General features: G+C 40.8%; 1 protein-coding gene across 1 annotated transcript; it reads right to left on the bottom strand.

The window, feature by feature from the left end:
- Window positions 1-8,181: 8,181 nt before the first annotated feature.
- LOC113057443 (F-box only protein 28-like) lies at window positions 8,182-14,925 on the bottom strand. The gene is made up of 5 exons (XM_026224871.1): window positions 14,720-14,925; window positions 13,713-13,822; window positions 13,478-13,616; window positions 11,359-11,554; window positions 8,182-9,259 (listed from the first exon to the last, which is right to left on the bottom strand). Exons 1-5 carry the CDS (start codon window positions 14,891-14,893, stop codon window positions 8,883-8,885), a joined length of 996 nt encoding a protein of 331 aa, XP_026080656.1. The 5' UTR covers window positions 14,894-14,925; the 3' UTR covers window positions 8,182-8,882.
- Between the last annotated feature and the right edge of the window lie 316 nt (window positions 14,926-15,241).

Below are 15,241 nucleotides of genomic sequence, written 5' to 3'. Positions count from 1 at the left end.
CTGACAATCTGCAAATGACCAATGCAATCTACCAAGAGCAGCACAAGTTAATACAGGTGGAAACATTCTCTCCCTTCTACTTTCTGTGGTGCATCCTCCTTGCAGCAACCATCACAGTCATGTCAAGCACAAAATGAGTCAAGACATGCTTTTTTGGGTGTAGTTGCATGCATAGTTATTTGGATTTTAGTGCAGAAATTGTATAAATCTATCAGTAATATATGTTGATTGGGAAATTGGGGGGGAACAAAACTGGGAATTGAACATTGTTGCAAAGTCAAATGAACTCCTTTGTCCAAGCAGCAGTTGGCTCTAGTTGGACCAAGGTAATCAGTTGGCCAAAACCCTTGGCCTTTCACCCCCGAGTAGGCATTATCAAGCATGCACCAGCACGTTTGCCTTTTGGCCCGACGGTGGAAACAACTAGCTTATAATAGCACGTTATCCTGGCCCCAAGGCAACAAAGCAGCCCAGTGCATCACACAGATGCTATGAGGATTTGATGTGTGTCTTTTTCACACATAGCTGTAATAGCCATAAGGTAGAGTAATGTTCAGTGCTTTTGTTGTGTGGTGTGTGTTTACTGTGTCTTGGTTTGAACTGAATAGCTTAACCGGTTGACTAGACTTGTTAAAGCCACGAGACGCACCTGTAGTCAGTCGTGTGGCTTTCGCTGCCATTCACAACGGCTCTACTGTGGCCTCATGGGATAGTGAAGTGTCACCTGGGTACACACTTCAGAATCTCATAACAAGTTTGTTCTGCTGTTGTATGAATACTTTGAATTCAAACATACTACCATTTCAGATACTGTATTATCATACAAATAATGTTAAAGACACCTCAAATAAAATCCATGGAGTTTTATCAATTTCTACAAAAATGCTAAAGTGATACTGAATTAAAATCCTCTTTCTGGTTCTGCCAAGATACCTGGACATCGAGAATTATTTTGGTGATAATTGCTTTAACATCGTTTTTAATCATTTAAACATGATTTTAGGTTATTATATTAAGGATTACTATTCAAATGTTTTTATTTATATTCTTTATTCACCAAGTCACCTTTGAGAGCTCATGCCCAAGGAGATTAAAATGTGCATTGAAGAAATATTCTCTTCCTTTAACATTTTTCATATTTAAAGAATGCTAAATGATGCTTACTCACCAGTGTACATTTTCCAAATTATATAGGAATGTCTAAAAAGTACATGTTTCTATAGCTGATGCTTTTCTTTCTCTTTTAACTGTTGTTGCTATTATTATGCATGTGTGTGTGTGTGTGTGTATTATGGGAAATGCTGTACATGCTATTCATTGATAATAAAGCTTGAAGACTGATAAGAGCTTGATAAGATGAAGACTGCATCAAAGCTCCAAAACCAAAGGCTTGTAAAGTATGTTAACATAAAGATATGATAAAGATTTTTGGTCCAAATTATCTTTAAAGGGGTTAGTACACCCCAAAATAAAATTATGTCATTAATTACTCACCCTTTTGTCGTTCCAAACCTGTTAAGACCTTCGTTCATCTTCAGAACACAAATTAAGATATTTTTGATGATATCTGAGAGCTCTCTGAGCCTCCAGACAGCAACACCTGAAATGTTCCTAGGTCCATGGATTTTATCTGCGTAATACGCATTGTTTACGCTTAGGGGAAAGTGTGTGTATGCTTTGAAATACTCTCTAAAATGGCATTTAACCTTTGATCGTTGATGGAGCCAGGGATGACTTTGATACGATTCTCAACTAAAATATCATCATAAAAAATAAAGAATAAAAATCATATACTCCACTGTTTGCCATGTCGTCTCCCAATTTGTATACTCTATGGACCAAAACAGTCAACTCCAGTTAGTAGACCAAAAGGGGGTTTAACATATATAAGCCATTTCACACCCTCCACACAATTCTGTTGGTGTTTTCTGACAGGCTTTCTACCCCTCAGATCCATTAGGTCCTTCTTAACACAGAAATAACTCAGAAATCAGACCATAGCCTTCATTTGGCTCTCAAAAGTCCTTTATCAGGAACTTCAGAACTGGGTATTTTCTCCAAGCCACTCATCATTTAGTTTGACTTGGAAATGACTGGACATGGTACTTGAGACAGTCAAAACTTAACGCCTTCCCTACAGCCAAATGAAGGTTATGGCCAAAACATGGAATCCAGGTGTGTATCTCAAATGCTGTTTTGTTGTCAGAGGCATTGTCAGTGGTTATACTGGCCATTTTTGACAATATCAAGCTGAACAACCTAAACACCAGGCCTGTGTTTCCCAGGATTCAGTTTTATCCTGGATTGAGTGTGCCTTGCTCATCCAGATGTCAGTGGTGAAATAAAGAAAGGTTGGTGTTCTGGCTGAATTTCTTATCTGGTCTTTGTGCACACCTTTGAGATTTCATTATACATTAATTGATTTTCCCCCAGGCGTGTCGTATTTTCTGTCTAGCAGCTACACAAGGGTCTAAAATCCCATTTTCTTAACTCTGTATACTGGCACCTGGTCAAGACAGATAAAATCTGCTAGTCCTTTGTTCAATCATTTTGCATCTTTTGATTTATACTTGCTGTAGTTACATTGGAAGGGAAGGCTGTCTCAGCAAAGTGTGTAAGCGGCATTGAAGACTAATGGCCAGAAATGAGCTTCTAATTAAATTATGATAATATAGAAATATTATTCATTTAACAAAACCCTGTTTACATAAGCTGAATACAATCTGCATTTCAAAGGATTTAATGTTATTTCTCTACAGTCAGAGAACTGGATGTTATATTAGACAGGAACATGTCTTTTAAAAAATATATTTCCCGTGTAAAAAAGCTGCATTCTTCCACCTTAGAATGGGGACGCTTCACATAACACCGTACTTTCTACATCATTAGAAGAATGGCATCTACGCTAATATTTGTCTGTTTCTCTCTTGTTCCCAGGTCACCGTAGCCACCAGATCCAGTCTGTGTCCAGATCAGAGGGTCACTGCAGTCACCCGGATCCAGTACGTATCCAGACCAGATGGTGGATCAGCACCTAGAAAGGACCTCTACTGCCCTGAAAGACAGCGGAGACCAGGACAACTAGAGCCCCAAATACAGATCCCCTGTAAAGACCTTGTCTCAGAGGAGCACCAGGACAAGACCACAGGAAACAGATGATTCTTCTGCACAATCTGACTTTGCTGCAGTCTGGAATTGAACTACTGGTTTCGTCTGGTCAGAGGAGAACTGGTCCCCCAACTGAGCCTGGTTTCTCCCAAGGTTTTTTTCTCCATTCTGTCACCGATGGAGTTTCGGTTCCTTGCCGCTGTCGCCTCTGGCTTGCTTAGTTGGGGTCACTTCATCTACAGCGATATCGTTGACTTGATTGCAAATAAATGCACAGACACTATTTCAACTGAACAGAGATGACATCACTGAATTCAATGATGAACTGCCTTTAACTATCATTTTGCATTATTGAGACACTGTTTTCCAAATGAATTGTTCAGTTGCTTTGACGCAATGTATTTTGTTTAAAGTGCTATATAAATAAAGGTGACTTGACTTGACCGAAGAAACATAACCAAGTTACAGAATGTGTTTCAGATGCAGAAAAACTAGTTCATGTATGCATGACTTCAAGACTGAATTGCAATGCACTACATGCATCAATAAACAAGCTGAAGGTAGTCCAAGAGTCCTTACCTGGTCAAAGAATATGATCATATCAGCCCAGCTTTATCATCTATATACTCTGCTTACCTATTCTGTATTATTAAATACTTCTTATCTATAAAGTCCTAAATTGTCTAGCTCCATCTGTTATCACACTACAAAAAACTATCACGCTCTTTTAAGGTCACAAACTCTGGACTTTTGATAACAATCTGAGGAACAAGGATATCAAAGTCTACTAATGGAAGTCAAGTGTTCCTGATCATGTTGAGGGCTCAGAAAACTCTCTGTTAAAAACACAGTAGATTAAAATGCATCTCTTCAGCCAAGCATTCACAAAAAACTTCTCATAAACTTGTACACTTAAATCTAATGAATAACTACCAAATATACATGATCACCTTTTGCCTGAATGCTACAAACAGCAGCTACGCTAATTCTTCTCCTTTTGTTTCCCTGTTTCTACTTTCTACTAAGGCCACAGCCACGAAAGTGGAACAGATCCCCACTTCAGGGCAGTGAAAACCAAGAGGGGGAACATGAAATGAAACCAGGAAGGAGCTGGAGCAAAAGGATGAGCCGGACAGAGCCGGGGGAATGAAAGACCCAAAGAAACTGGAGACTCAGCGGAGAGCACAAGGCCTGGAGCAATGTTCCTGGGTAATCCACTAAATATCATAGTCTGATCCAGGTATTGAGAAAGCATCCCTCGAGGTCCATCCTTTGGGCAGCAACAATGTGCTGGTAAAAATCAAATGAGGGCATCAGCATCAAAGTTCACCGAGTTAGCTAGTAAATCTCCCTGATATGGGAAGAACAAAAGGTGTGACATTGGAAGAGATGCTAGGGATCTTGATGGGAATATTAAAATCCCCATGACGCAGCTTGACGATCAGTTTTCTTTGATGTGTTGACTTACATGAATTAAAATGTCCTGGGAAAGTTAATTTATTTCAGTAATTCAACTCAAATTGTGTAACTCCTGTATTAAATAAATTAAATGCACACAGATTTAAGTAATTTAAGTCTTTGGTTCTTTTAATTGGTTCTTAACAAAAATAAAACACTAATTTGATGACATGCCAATCAGCTCATCAACTCAAAACACCTGCAAAGGTTTCCTGATCCTTCAAAATGGTCTGAGTTTGGTTCACTAGGCTACACAATCATGGAGAAGACTGCTGATCTGACAGTTGTCCAGAAGACAATCATTGACACCCTTCACAAGGAGAGTAACCCTAAAATATTAATTGCCAAAGAAGCTGGCTGTTCACAGAGTGCTGTATCCAAGCATGTTAACAGAAAGTTGAGTGGAAGGAAAAGATGCACAGCCAACCGAGGGACATTATGAGGATTGTCAAGCAAAATCTATTCAAGAATTTGAGTGAACTTCACAAGGAATGGACGGAGGCTGGGGTCAAGGCATCAAGAGTCACCACACACAGACGTGTCAAGAGATTTACTGAACCACACACAACGTCAGAGGTGTCTTACCTGGGCTAAGGAGAAGAAGAACTGGACTGTTACCCAGTGCTCCAAAATCTTCTTTTCAGATGAGAGCAAGTTTTGGGTTTCATTTGGAAACCAAGGTCCTAGATGGGAATACTTTAAACAAAGGCCAAATAAAATGACCCTTTGTTCCCTTTGCAAAACTGATATGGTGTACCACGGCAGCACAACTGCGATGCACGAGCACCTCAGAGGAACACATCCTGGCGCTCTCCGGTGTTACGGTTTAACTGTTTACTGTGTGACCTGGTGACCAACTTCCTGCTTCAGGTCTCTGCTGCAGATGTGATGGAGCGACCGCAGCAGATTCGGAGATTCTAAAAGTACAAACTGATGTGATATTATTAAGTGTCTAATAAACGCAGACTTGCTCATTGCATGATTCTGATATTCTTTTAAAGATTACAAGTTAATGGTATGATCACCCGTAGCGGCTGAAGTAAGGATAAAATAAAAAATAAAGTCTGTGCTGGTGCGGGTTTCGAACACGTGTAAGGGGCGTTTACATATCGCACCTAAAAATGTGTGGAAAACGCTAGTCGCGCCGCTTTCTCCTTCTTTCCAAAGCGCTCGGGCAGTTGCGCCCCTGAGGCGTCTGCCGTTGCTAAGCAACCATGACGTGCTCTCTCCATGAAGACGCGGAAATTTCAGCAAAGGATAAATGGATTTGCAGCACTAAACATCGCTTGCAGTAGCTCTGCTACTAAATTTATTTCAAAATGGCAATCCATATACAACTATGATCAGCTGGTTCTTCATCTTGGCTGAGCTTTCAACGTTGTTACGGGAAAGGATGAAGCTGATTGGTTAGTTTTTGTCACATGACCAGCGGTGCGCTTGCGGCATTCTGAAAAGTTGAGATGTTTTTAACTCGATGTGGTGCGGACGCGCCTGTTTTCGCGTGCACGTCGCTTCCATTATGAGCGCGCATAAGGTTGAAATATTATATTAGAAATTGTATTTACATTTTTTTTTTTGTAAAGCTATCCAAAGGATTCATTTGCTAATCAAAAAAAGAACATTAGATTAATTATTTATTGTAATAAAAATAATCGTTAGTTGCAGCTCTACAAGAGCCAAAAAAATTTACTCAGCCATGCAGCCACGCTGAATTGAGGCAGTAATTAAAGCAAAAGAAGCCCCTACCAAGTATTGAGTACATGTACAGTAAATGAACATAGTTTCCAGAAGGTCAACAATTCACTAAAAAATTTTATTTTTAAAAAGTTTTTATGAAGTATTGTAATTTGTTGAGATCGTGAATTGGTTGGTCTTTGTTAAATGTGAGCCAAAATCATCACAATTAAAAGAACCAAAGACTAAAACTACCACAGTCTCTGTGCACTGGATTTATTTAATACACAAGTTTCACAATTTGAGTTGAATTACTGAAATAAATGAACTTTTCCACGACCTTCTAATTAATTGAGATGCACCTGTATTTCGTATTGAAACATGAAGTTGAGAGCATATACGAGCTTGTCATCAGTTTGTAAATAGCCAGTTACCTTTGACAAACACCTGACAGCCACAGAAGTAAGAAGTTCCCTATTCAGTTTAAATTTCCATAATAATGCCATTTTAAGTGACTACACTAAAACCCAGGTTTTTTGTATAAATGCTATGGTCTGTGCCACGATATCCAGGGAAACCTGTTTAACTTGACCATTTGATCTAAATGTCTCAGGAGCACATGACAGTGACACAAAACCAGGCTTCATTCTCCCAAACTGAAAACATTAATAGTTTGAAATCATTCCCACTCAGCTTTTCATCCGCAGAGGAGTGTGTTGCATTAGCGCTGTCATATATCTGACTATAACATGCCATAAAGCCTATAAAACACTCTCAGTTATTATTTTACAACTTTGTGAGGAGTACAATTTGCATATGTGGTTTCAACAACCAGATGCATTTACAATCGTCCCAGATCTCCGCTCAAACCACTTCAGGAGATCTGATTTATATTAGCCTCACATTTCAGAGGGTATTTACACCTGGTTTACTCTTTCCATGATCTGATCAGAGAAGACACATGAAGTGAGCAGGTGTAAACAGCTCCTTAAAGACTAGCTCTCATAGATACCTTCTTCTTTAACGCTGTATCACAAACAAGCCTGCTGTATAATTCCAGCTGGGTTTTAGCCGTACTTTTACATCTTGTTGGACAATGAAATATCAGTGTAATAATACATGATTTAATAGCAGGACAGGGATGGAGCCATTCTTTGCAGGACCGTTGCTCTCTTGGATGTTTGGGTGATTGAAAGGAAATCACAGACGATCATACTTTGTTTCACCATAAACTAAACACAATGTGACTTCGTTTGATCTGAAGTCACATTACGAGACCCAATTACAGTTTACATACTAATTTTTTAATATTTTTGGTTGGCGTTCTGAGAAGAGTAAGAAACAGGGCCGTGGATCTGTAGTTTCAAACACGATTTGCATAGAACGGTTTCAGTTACTGTAGTAAAAAACTAAAGGACAAAAACAGAAGGGGAGAAATGTTGATTTAGGAGACTGCTGTGATGGGGTTTTGGGAGAACCATTGTAGCTTCTTCTCGAGACACGATATACTCTTTTGTGGCAAAATGGTTCTCTTGCAAAACCTTGCAGTCCCGTGCAGAAGGACTCCTTGCTGAATGATATACTTGGGAACATATGGTACATAATGTCATTAAAGCTGATGTGTTTTTTTGTTTTTTTACTGTTTGAAAGACCAAAAGGTCACTTTAACACATTAAAGTCAGCATGTTTGTAATCACAAGCACTAAAAGTATTGACAGTACATTAACTATGGGACTGGTCACCTGTCACAAGTAATTGTCCCCCTCACCTGTTGCTTGCTCAAAGTCTGTTCAGCGTTAGGGTTCATCCGCATCTCTCTGGTTATGAAGGAAAGGTGATGCTGTTCTTCAGAAGCAGATGTACCCTTTCCTACGTAACTGTGCACAGAATGACAATAACATCAGTCTCAAATGACTCAAAACGTGCCTCACAGGCAAAAACCAAGCTGAACGTCAATCATTTATTTTCCTAGTAACAAGGCTTTCCACAATTTTTATTGCACTGACACAGATCTATTTGCAGTAAATGATACACCTACAGACACTATCCTCAGTGACGGACGATCTTCAGACAAACTATAATATCATGTGTGCTACAGCTGCAGACGTCTGCAACACTTACTCGTACCCGTACCAGGCACATCTCTTAGAACAGAACAAAGCTGATATTTACCATTTACATCATGTATACCAACACCTCGTGTTCTCCATTTCAAGAAGGGGTCTGAGTCTTAACTTGAAAACTTTGTACACAGTTGAACCTAATGGTCGAAACTACTGCGGCGTGCCACATCAGCTGTGTTCATGTCTTCCTCGTCCTCGCAGATGATTGACTAAAGCTTCTCGCATCGTTTCCTCGAGCTCATTGGCATGAAGGTCGGGTAAACACAAAGACAGACGTTGCTCAAGGCAGATGCCAAGCTTTAGAAACAGAAGTCAAGCGACGGGCTCAAGCATATTAGTGTATATTAATACATGTCTGATATGAGGGACGTGCCGATGACAAATGATAAAACAGTGAGATTCCCCTCTCCTTATGATTTTCCTCCGCGTGATTATCACGTCATAGTTTGACATAAGTGGAAAAAATGATATAGCTTTAAGGAAGCAAAAGAAACTTAAAAGGTAGAGAGAAACGTCCGTCTATTTCTTGCTGCGCAGGCGTTTGGAGTGACGCGGGAGGTCTGGGCAGGTGCGGGGCCGTTTGAGACACAGGCCCTCGGACGAGCTGGAGGCCACGGCGCTGTCCATCAGTTCCCTGAGCTTGTGCTCCAGCTCGGCCAGACGGGCGTTCTGCTCGCCCATCACCTGAGACTGCTCCAGCAGCTTCTGCTCCTGATCCTGCAGCTGCTTCTGCTGCTCCAGCTGCTTCACACGCACCTCCTGCATCTCGCGCCGCAGCGCCGTCATCGACGCGCCGTTCACCTTCACCTGCTGCTGCACCTTCGTCATCTCCGAGCGAGACGGAGTGTTCTTGGCCAGCAGGGACATGGTGGTGAGAGAGGAAGAGGGACCGGCCACTGCGAGAGGGACGAGATTCAAAACTTTAATCCAGAGGAAAGACAATGGAATGGAGAGTCAAAGACATGAACTTCATGCTTTATGCATAAAGGGGTCATGAACTGAGAAACCAAACGTCCCTTGATCATCTGGCATATAAGAGTTATTTTTACTATAAAAACATTCTGTTGGTTTCAGAACTCAAAGCGTTCTTGTTAATCTAAAAACAGCTTATATTGAAGGCAGACAGTTTGTGGAGTGTTCCACTGATGATGTTATAGTGTGGATAAACACCGCCTCTGCAGGAGATGATCAAGGCCTGCTTCTACATCACTGACTGTTTAGCCCCGCCCACCGATTCCACATCATTGCCTGTTTAGCCCCGCCCACCGATTCCACATCACTGCCTGTTTAGCCCCGCCCACCGATTCCACATCACTGCCTGTTTAGCCCCGCCCACCGATTCCTAATCATTGTCTGTTTAGCCCCGCCCACCAATTCCTCATCATAGCCTGTTTAGCCCCGCCCACCAATTCCTCATCACTGCATGTTTAGCCCCGCCCACCGATTCCTCATCACTGCATGTTTAGCCCCGCCCACCCAGTCAGGCATGTAGTGCTTTGTTCACTTAATTTTACCATGGATTCATTTACAAACGAGGCACAATTTGACACGAGATGTTCAGAAATCTTGAAACTGAAAGACGATACAGCGAGACTTTTAGCCAATCATAGCAGTGAGTGTTTAGTTCCCAGTCTACAATCCTCCACATTAGGGATGCTCATATTGACCGTTTAACCGTTAACCGAAAGTAAATATTTTGACCGATTAATACTATCAGTTAAACGGTTTAAACGTTTTTTTTTTTAGGTTATTTTTGTTTAGTTTGCTGCATGGTTTAGAAAATAGAATAGCCTAGGCTACTATATAGCTTATTTATTTACTCACTCAACCACACCCGTGACACATGCCTGCAGATTTTTTTTTTTTTTTCTGAGCAAGGGAAGCAAAATGAAGCGAGCGAAAAGGAGCACTGTGTGGGATTATTTTAACAGAAAGGGCGACGAAGTTACCTGTAAATTATGCGGCGCCGTATTAAAATACAGCAGTAGCACAAGTACGATGCAGTACCATTTACGAAGCAAACACCCACAAGCTTCGAGTGATGAAGGGCAACAAACTCTGCCCTCCATTTTATCAAGTAGATGATGCGATGCACGGCGATCTGAGGAGATAATGCACTGATTATCCAGAAGCAGATGTTGACATCTACATGAGAGACGATCCTCCTTCTCTGGATATTAATCCTCTTGACTGGTGGAAAGCAAATGAAAGGCGCTTCCCGAAGCTGGCCACTCTAGCGAGACGTTACCTGTGTATTCCCGAAACATCTGTCCCATCGGAGAGGGTGTTTTCTGCCGCGGGTCTAACTGTCAACAGGTTGCGCTCCAGACTGACCCCACATCACGTTGATATGTTGCTTTTTTACATAAAAATTAGACAAGGTTTTGAGGTAGGGCTGCTATTTTTATTTAACGAAAAATCTTAATCTAACGGGAAAAAAATCCGGTTTGAAAGCTTCGTTCAAACGGATTCAGTGTTTTCTTTTTGTCAACTTAATTTGTTAATTAAGTTAAATATATATATATTTAGTGTAGGCCTATTTTGTATTTAATTTGTATTATTTTATTCTATTTTTCTCTCACTGTCAGAAATGCTGCAGGTGCGTGGAAATTTAAACTGAATCCAGATTCTGTTGTTGATCTGTTCTGTATGCTGCTGTTTGCACTTTGCACGTTAAAATAAACCCTTTGATGAAAAAAAAAAAATTGTTTGTATTTTTTTAAAGGGTCACAGATACGCGTCAATTTTTTTTTTATTTAATGCCAATTCAATATTATACTCTTATCAGTTAACGGTTAATAATCGATTAACGAGCGGCGGTTGTCGGTTGGGAAAATTAATCGAAATGAGCATCCCTACTCCACATCTGTGGCTTGAAGAACGTATTGCTAGTATGTTAGCATTATATGTGGGCCTCAGAGAACAGTACCAAATAATAAAAGTCCACGACCCCTTTAACTGCAGACACAACATCATAAGAAACATGAGAAATTACCCGGAGCAGATCCGATCAGTCGTCCGGAGAGATCCGCGCCGGGAAGCCTCTTCTTCAGGATGGGGACGATCTTCTCGTCGAAGTACTCCATGGCCATGGAGGAGATGTCCCGCAGCTCCTGCAGCACCTCGTGAGCTCTCTGTGGCGCTCGTGTGGAGTTCACATACCGCAGAACACGGTAAATCTCATCGATCACCTGCAGGAGGCACACAACGACACTGTCAAACCTCTCGGGCCTTTCACTGAGAAGGGACAAAACAAGATAAACAGATAACACGACGTGCTTTTATTACATATATCTCCCTCTCAAGATGAAATACCCTTATAAAAAAAAATAACAATGATCTAAAATGCATGAGTCTGCATCGTGCACGTGTCAAAAGCATGAGAGGCACGGTGCTGTCACCAACTAATTCTGTTTCTTAAAACAGCCTGATTAATTCACAGCCTTTCTGGAAAAATAACCATTGGACATTTCCCAGAAACACACGAGAGTGATGTGTTGTGAACGACCCTGCAATGTCACGACTAGAGCAGACTTCATTTAATTTTAACTAGTTCTTGCTCATCAAACAGGAACGGCATCTCTCAGTTTCTAGCACGCTTCACTCCGAGGTTTGGGGAACAGTGTTGGACTGTGGTCGTGCACATCCAGGGAGTGATGAACACGATCTAGAGCTGGAGCCGCTACACAATCTGCTGAAACACACTTCACGTCTCTATGTACTTCAGCCATCTCCGTAGGGAAATAATGTGACTTTTCAGACTTTATTGTGACAGTCAGAATGCAATCAGTAATATCCACGAAAACAATGCAAATTAAACTAAATTAATTAGACTTAATCATGGGAATGTTTTGTAACTTTTAAAGTAATTGAAAAAAGCCTTTAGGCTTTGCTGTGTGTTTTTGTAGGGTTGCAGTATTTGACAGAAAATGTATTATTTTGTGAGATGGCAAATGGAAACACGGTAAGATAAAGATATATTTAAGGGTTTTGGTTTCTAATCTAAACCCGATGGCACCAACAGTGTTCTTCTGTCACACAAAGACAGATGCTCGTGATTAGCCTTCACCGCTGCAGATGCCATGCTTTATATTCATCTCTGCTTCATCCCTTCTGATCTCTTGCATTTCCTCAAAGATTTGTATTATTTTGTTTTTTAACTATGACACACCATACAAGACTACAGTAATCTTTATTACTTGAATTACTGTTAGGTTACTGAAGATATGAACAGATGACCCTTCACTGCTCTTTTTGACATATTTGCTCCTACAATCCTCAATTAAAGGCACAGATCTTACACTGGAGACTGGGGTACCAGTTCTCTTACCCAATATAAATACTTGGATGAAAGAGTGACTGGGAATACTTGGTTCTTTAAGACCTGGATTGTTATTTCATGCTAACTGCTAACTTTCATCTGGATCAGTTCAGCTGATGGCAGGATATCGCAGGATGGTTTTCTTGATCATTTCACCTTTTCTTTCTTTCCTTTTAAATTGGTGATGCTGTTTGAGCATTTTTGTGTTTGCAGTGAAAACACATCAATTTAGTGCATAACTAAATATGTATTATATATGCAAATACTATCCTCTGGGTAAAAATGTAATGCATTTTTTACTCTCCAATGTCAAAACTAATGTTCTTCAATGTACAGTAGTATATAGGACAATGAACTCATGGAATCTCTTAGCACGGTCATTAATTAGCATAATAGATTTTAAACGTCTGGTAAAGGGACACCTTGAGGTTGAGGTATGGGAATGAACTGAATGAGCAATGTGTTTTATAGCAGGTGTTTCTATTTTAAAAAGGTGGAAGAAATCTTTAAAGTCCTGGAATGTGAAAAATGTATTGAACGATTTTATGTGTGTAATAATGTATGTGTTTGGATACGTTTGATTTATTAAATTTGTTCCCTTATTTCAGTTAAATCATGAATTATTTAGGGAACAAAATTAACGAACCATGGACAGTTGCCACAAATTAATAATCCTCAATCGATCAATCTCTCATAGACAATGAATCGATCGTCGATTAAACATTGACATCCCTATTGTAGAGAATATCAGAATGTGATCACCTGACACTCTCTAGAAGACATGCACGTGTACCTTTCCAGGAATGAAGCAGCAGAGGTTTGAGTCCACGTATTTCATGAAGGTCATGTTGAGCAGTGACAGACGCGTCTCCACCGCCGCCAGGATGTCTGCGTGCCGCGCTAACGAGTGATTCCTGCGCTCCGACTCCCGCCTGAGGACATCACAACACACGTTACCAGACACCTGAACCTCTCTTCTGAGCGTGAGTGTCCAGCGGTTCAGTAAGCATCACAGTTATCCGTCTCACCTGGGCAGCTGGGCCTTCACCTGTTTCTGGCACAGACTGTGATAGCGCTCCACTCTCAGGAAGCCTTGGTTCAGCACACGCTGGCAGATCACATCCATGCGCTTACACACCTGCAACACAGAGAGGATCAGATCTGACGGATGAGCTCGGCCTGACCGTGGGGGGGTTACATCATAAACAGAGACAGGTGTACCCTCTGTAATTAAGACATGGTGGAAACATGTGCATCTTTCATTTCCACCGTGAATCTCATGATGTGTTCTCGAATGACACTCGTGTGTTGAATGTGAACTCCTCGCTGAATTCCTCTGGGAATATCCTGAATGAGGAGATCTCTTCTGTGATTGGTCCAGGTCGTGGATCAGATACACACATCAGCAGGAGGACTACATCTACTGTAACCGCAACTCTGCATCTCTCAATTTCTTTCTGTTGTTGCTTGTTTTTGTCAAAAGACAAATAAGGTTAATGTATAGGTTTAAAAAAGAAATCTCACAATTCTGACATTATTATTTATTAGTAGATCATGAAATACTCAACCGGACATAAACACTCTGAGAACAAACAGAGCAACAGGAACGACGAGGATCACCTGGATTAGGAAACACTGCTGTATGTCACACACTCGCTAGTGATCGAGCTCTGCTGTATTTCACACACTAGCTAGTGTTCGAGCTCTGCTGTATTTCACACACTAGCTAGTGTTCGAGCTCTGCTGTATTTCACACACTAGCTAGTGCTCAAGCTCTGCTGTATTTCACACACTAGCTAGTGCTCGAGCTCTGCTGTATTTCACACACTAACTAGTGTTCGAGCTCTGCTGTATTTCACACACTAGCTAGTGTTCGGGCTCTGCAGTGACTCACACGGGGTGTGTCTAAACCCGAGACAGCACTCGACACCGAGTGAGCTGCCCGTGTTTCGACGGTTTGAACGCGTTCAGTCAGGACTAACTCCTCGAGTAACCGTCGCTCGCAGACAGCTGTGTGGGGCTCGTGGTTTCTCACCAGTCGCAGCAGACTGATCTCGTCGTAGGACAGGAAGTTGAGGATGTTCTCGATCGCCACGATCGGGAGTCCCAGCAGCGCGTTGTTCTGGAGCGTCTGCTCCGGCGCTGGAGACGCAGAGTCCGGATCCAGCGGCGCGACGCCTCCATCAGTGCTCACTCCTACAGCCGCCATCTTCTCTGAGCTCGAGACCACCGGACGTGACGAAACACCGTGCGGCCCAGCGAGCGGAAGTGACGCGTAGCGCGATGTCGTCTATTTTAATTATTTATATATATATATATATATGTATATATATATATATATATATATATATATATATATATATATATATATATATATATATATATATATATATATATATATATGTATATATAATCTATATATTTTCTATATATTTGTCTACTCTATATATTATATATTATATATATATATATATATATATATATATATATATATGTATGTATGTATGTATGTATGTATATATATATATATGTATATATATATATATATATATATATA

The sequence above is a fragment of the Carassius auratus genome, chromosome 38 (genome assembly GCF_003368295.1).
Source record: "Carassius auratus strain Wakin chromosome 38, ASM336829v1, whole genome shotgun sequence".
Classification (NCBI taxonomy): domain Eukaryota; kingdom Metazoa; phylum Chordata; class Actinopteri; order Cypriniformes; family Cyprinidae; genus Carassius; species Carassius auratus.
This window is presented reverse-complemented; position numbering and strand designations above follow the sequence as displayed.

Bases quoted from the DNA above. Each gene is read 5' to 3' on its own strand.
- LOC113057443 (XM_026224871.1), bottom strand. From the start codon at position 14,893: ATGGCGGCTGTAGGAGTGAGCACTGATGGAGGCGTCGCGCCGCTGGAT. The intron at 13,617-13,712 runs GTGAGACGGATA...TGATGTCCTCAG, and splicing joins GTGAAGGCCCAGCTGCCCAG to GCGGGAGTCGGAGCGCAGGA. The intron at 11,555-13,477 runs GTACACGTGCAT...TGCCTCCTGCAG, and splicing joins GCTGCTTCATTCCTGGAAAG to GTGATCGATGAGATTTACCG.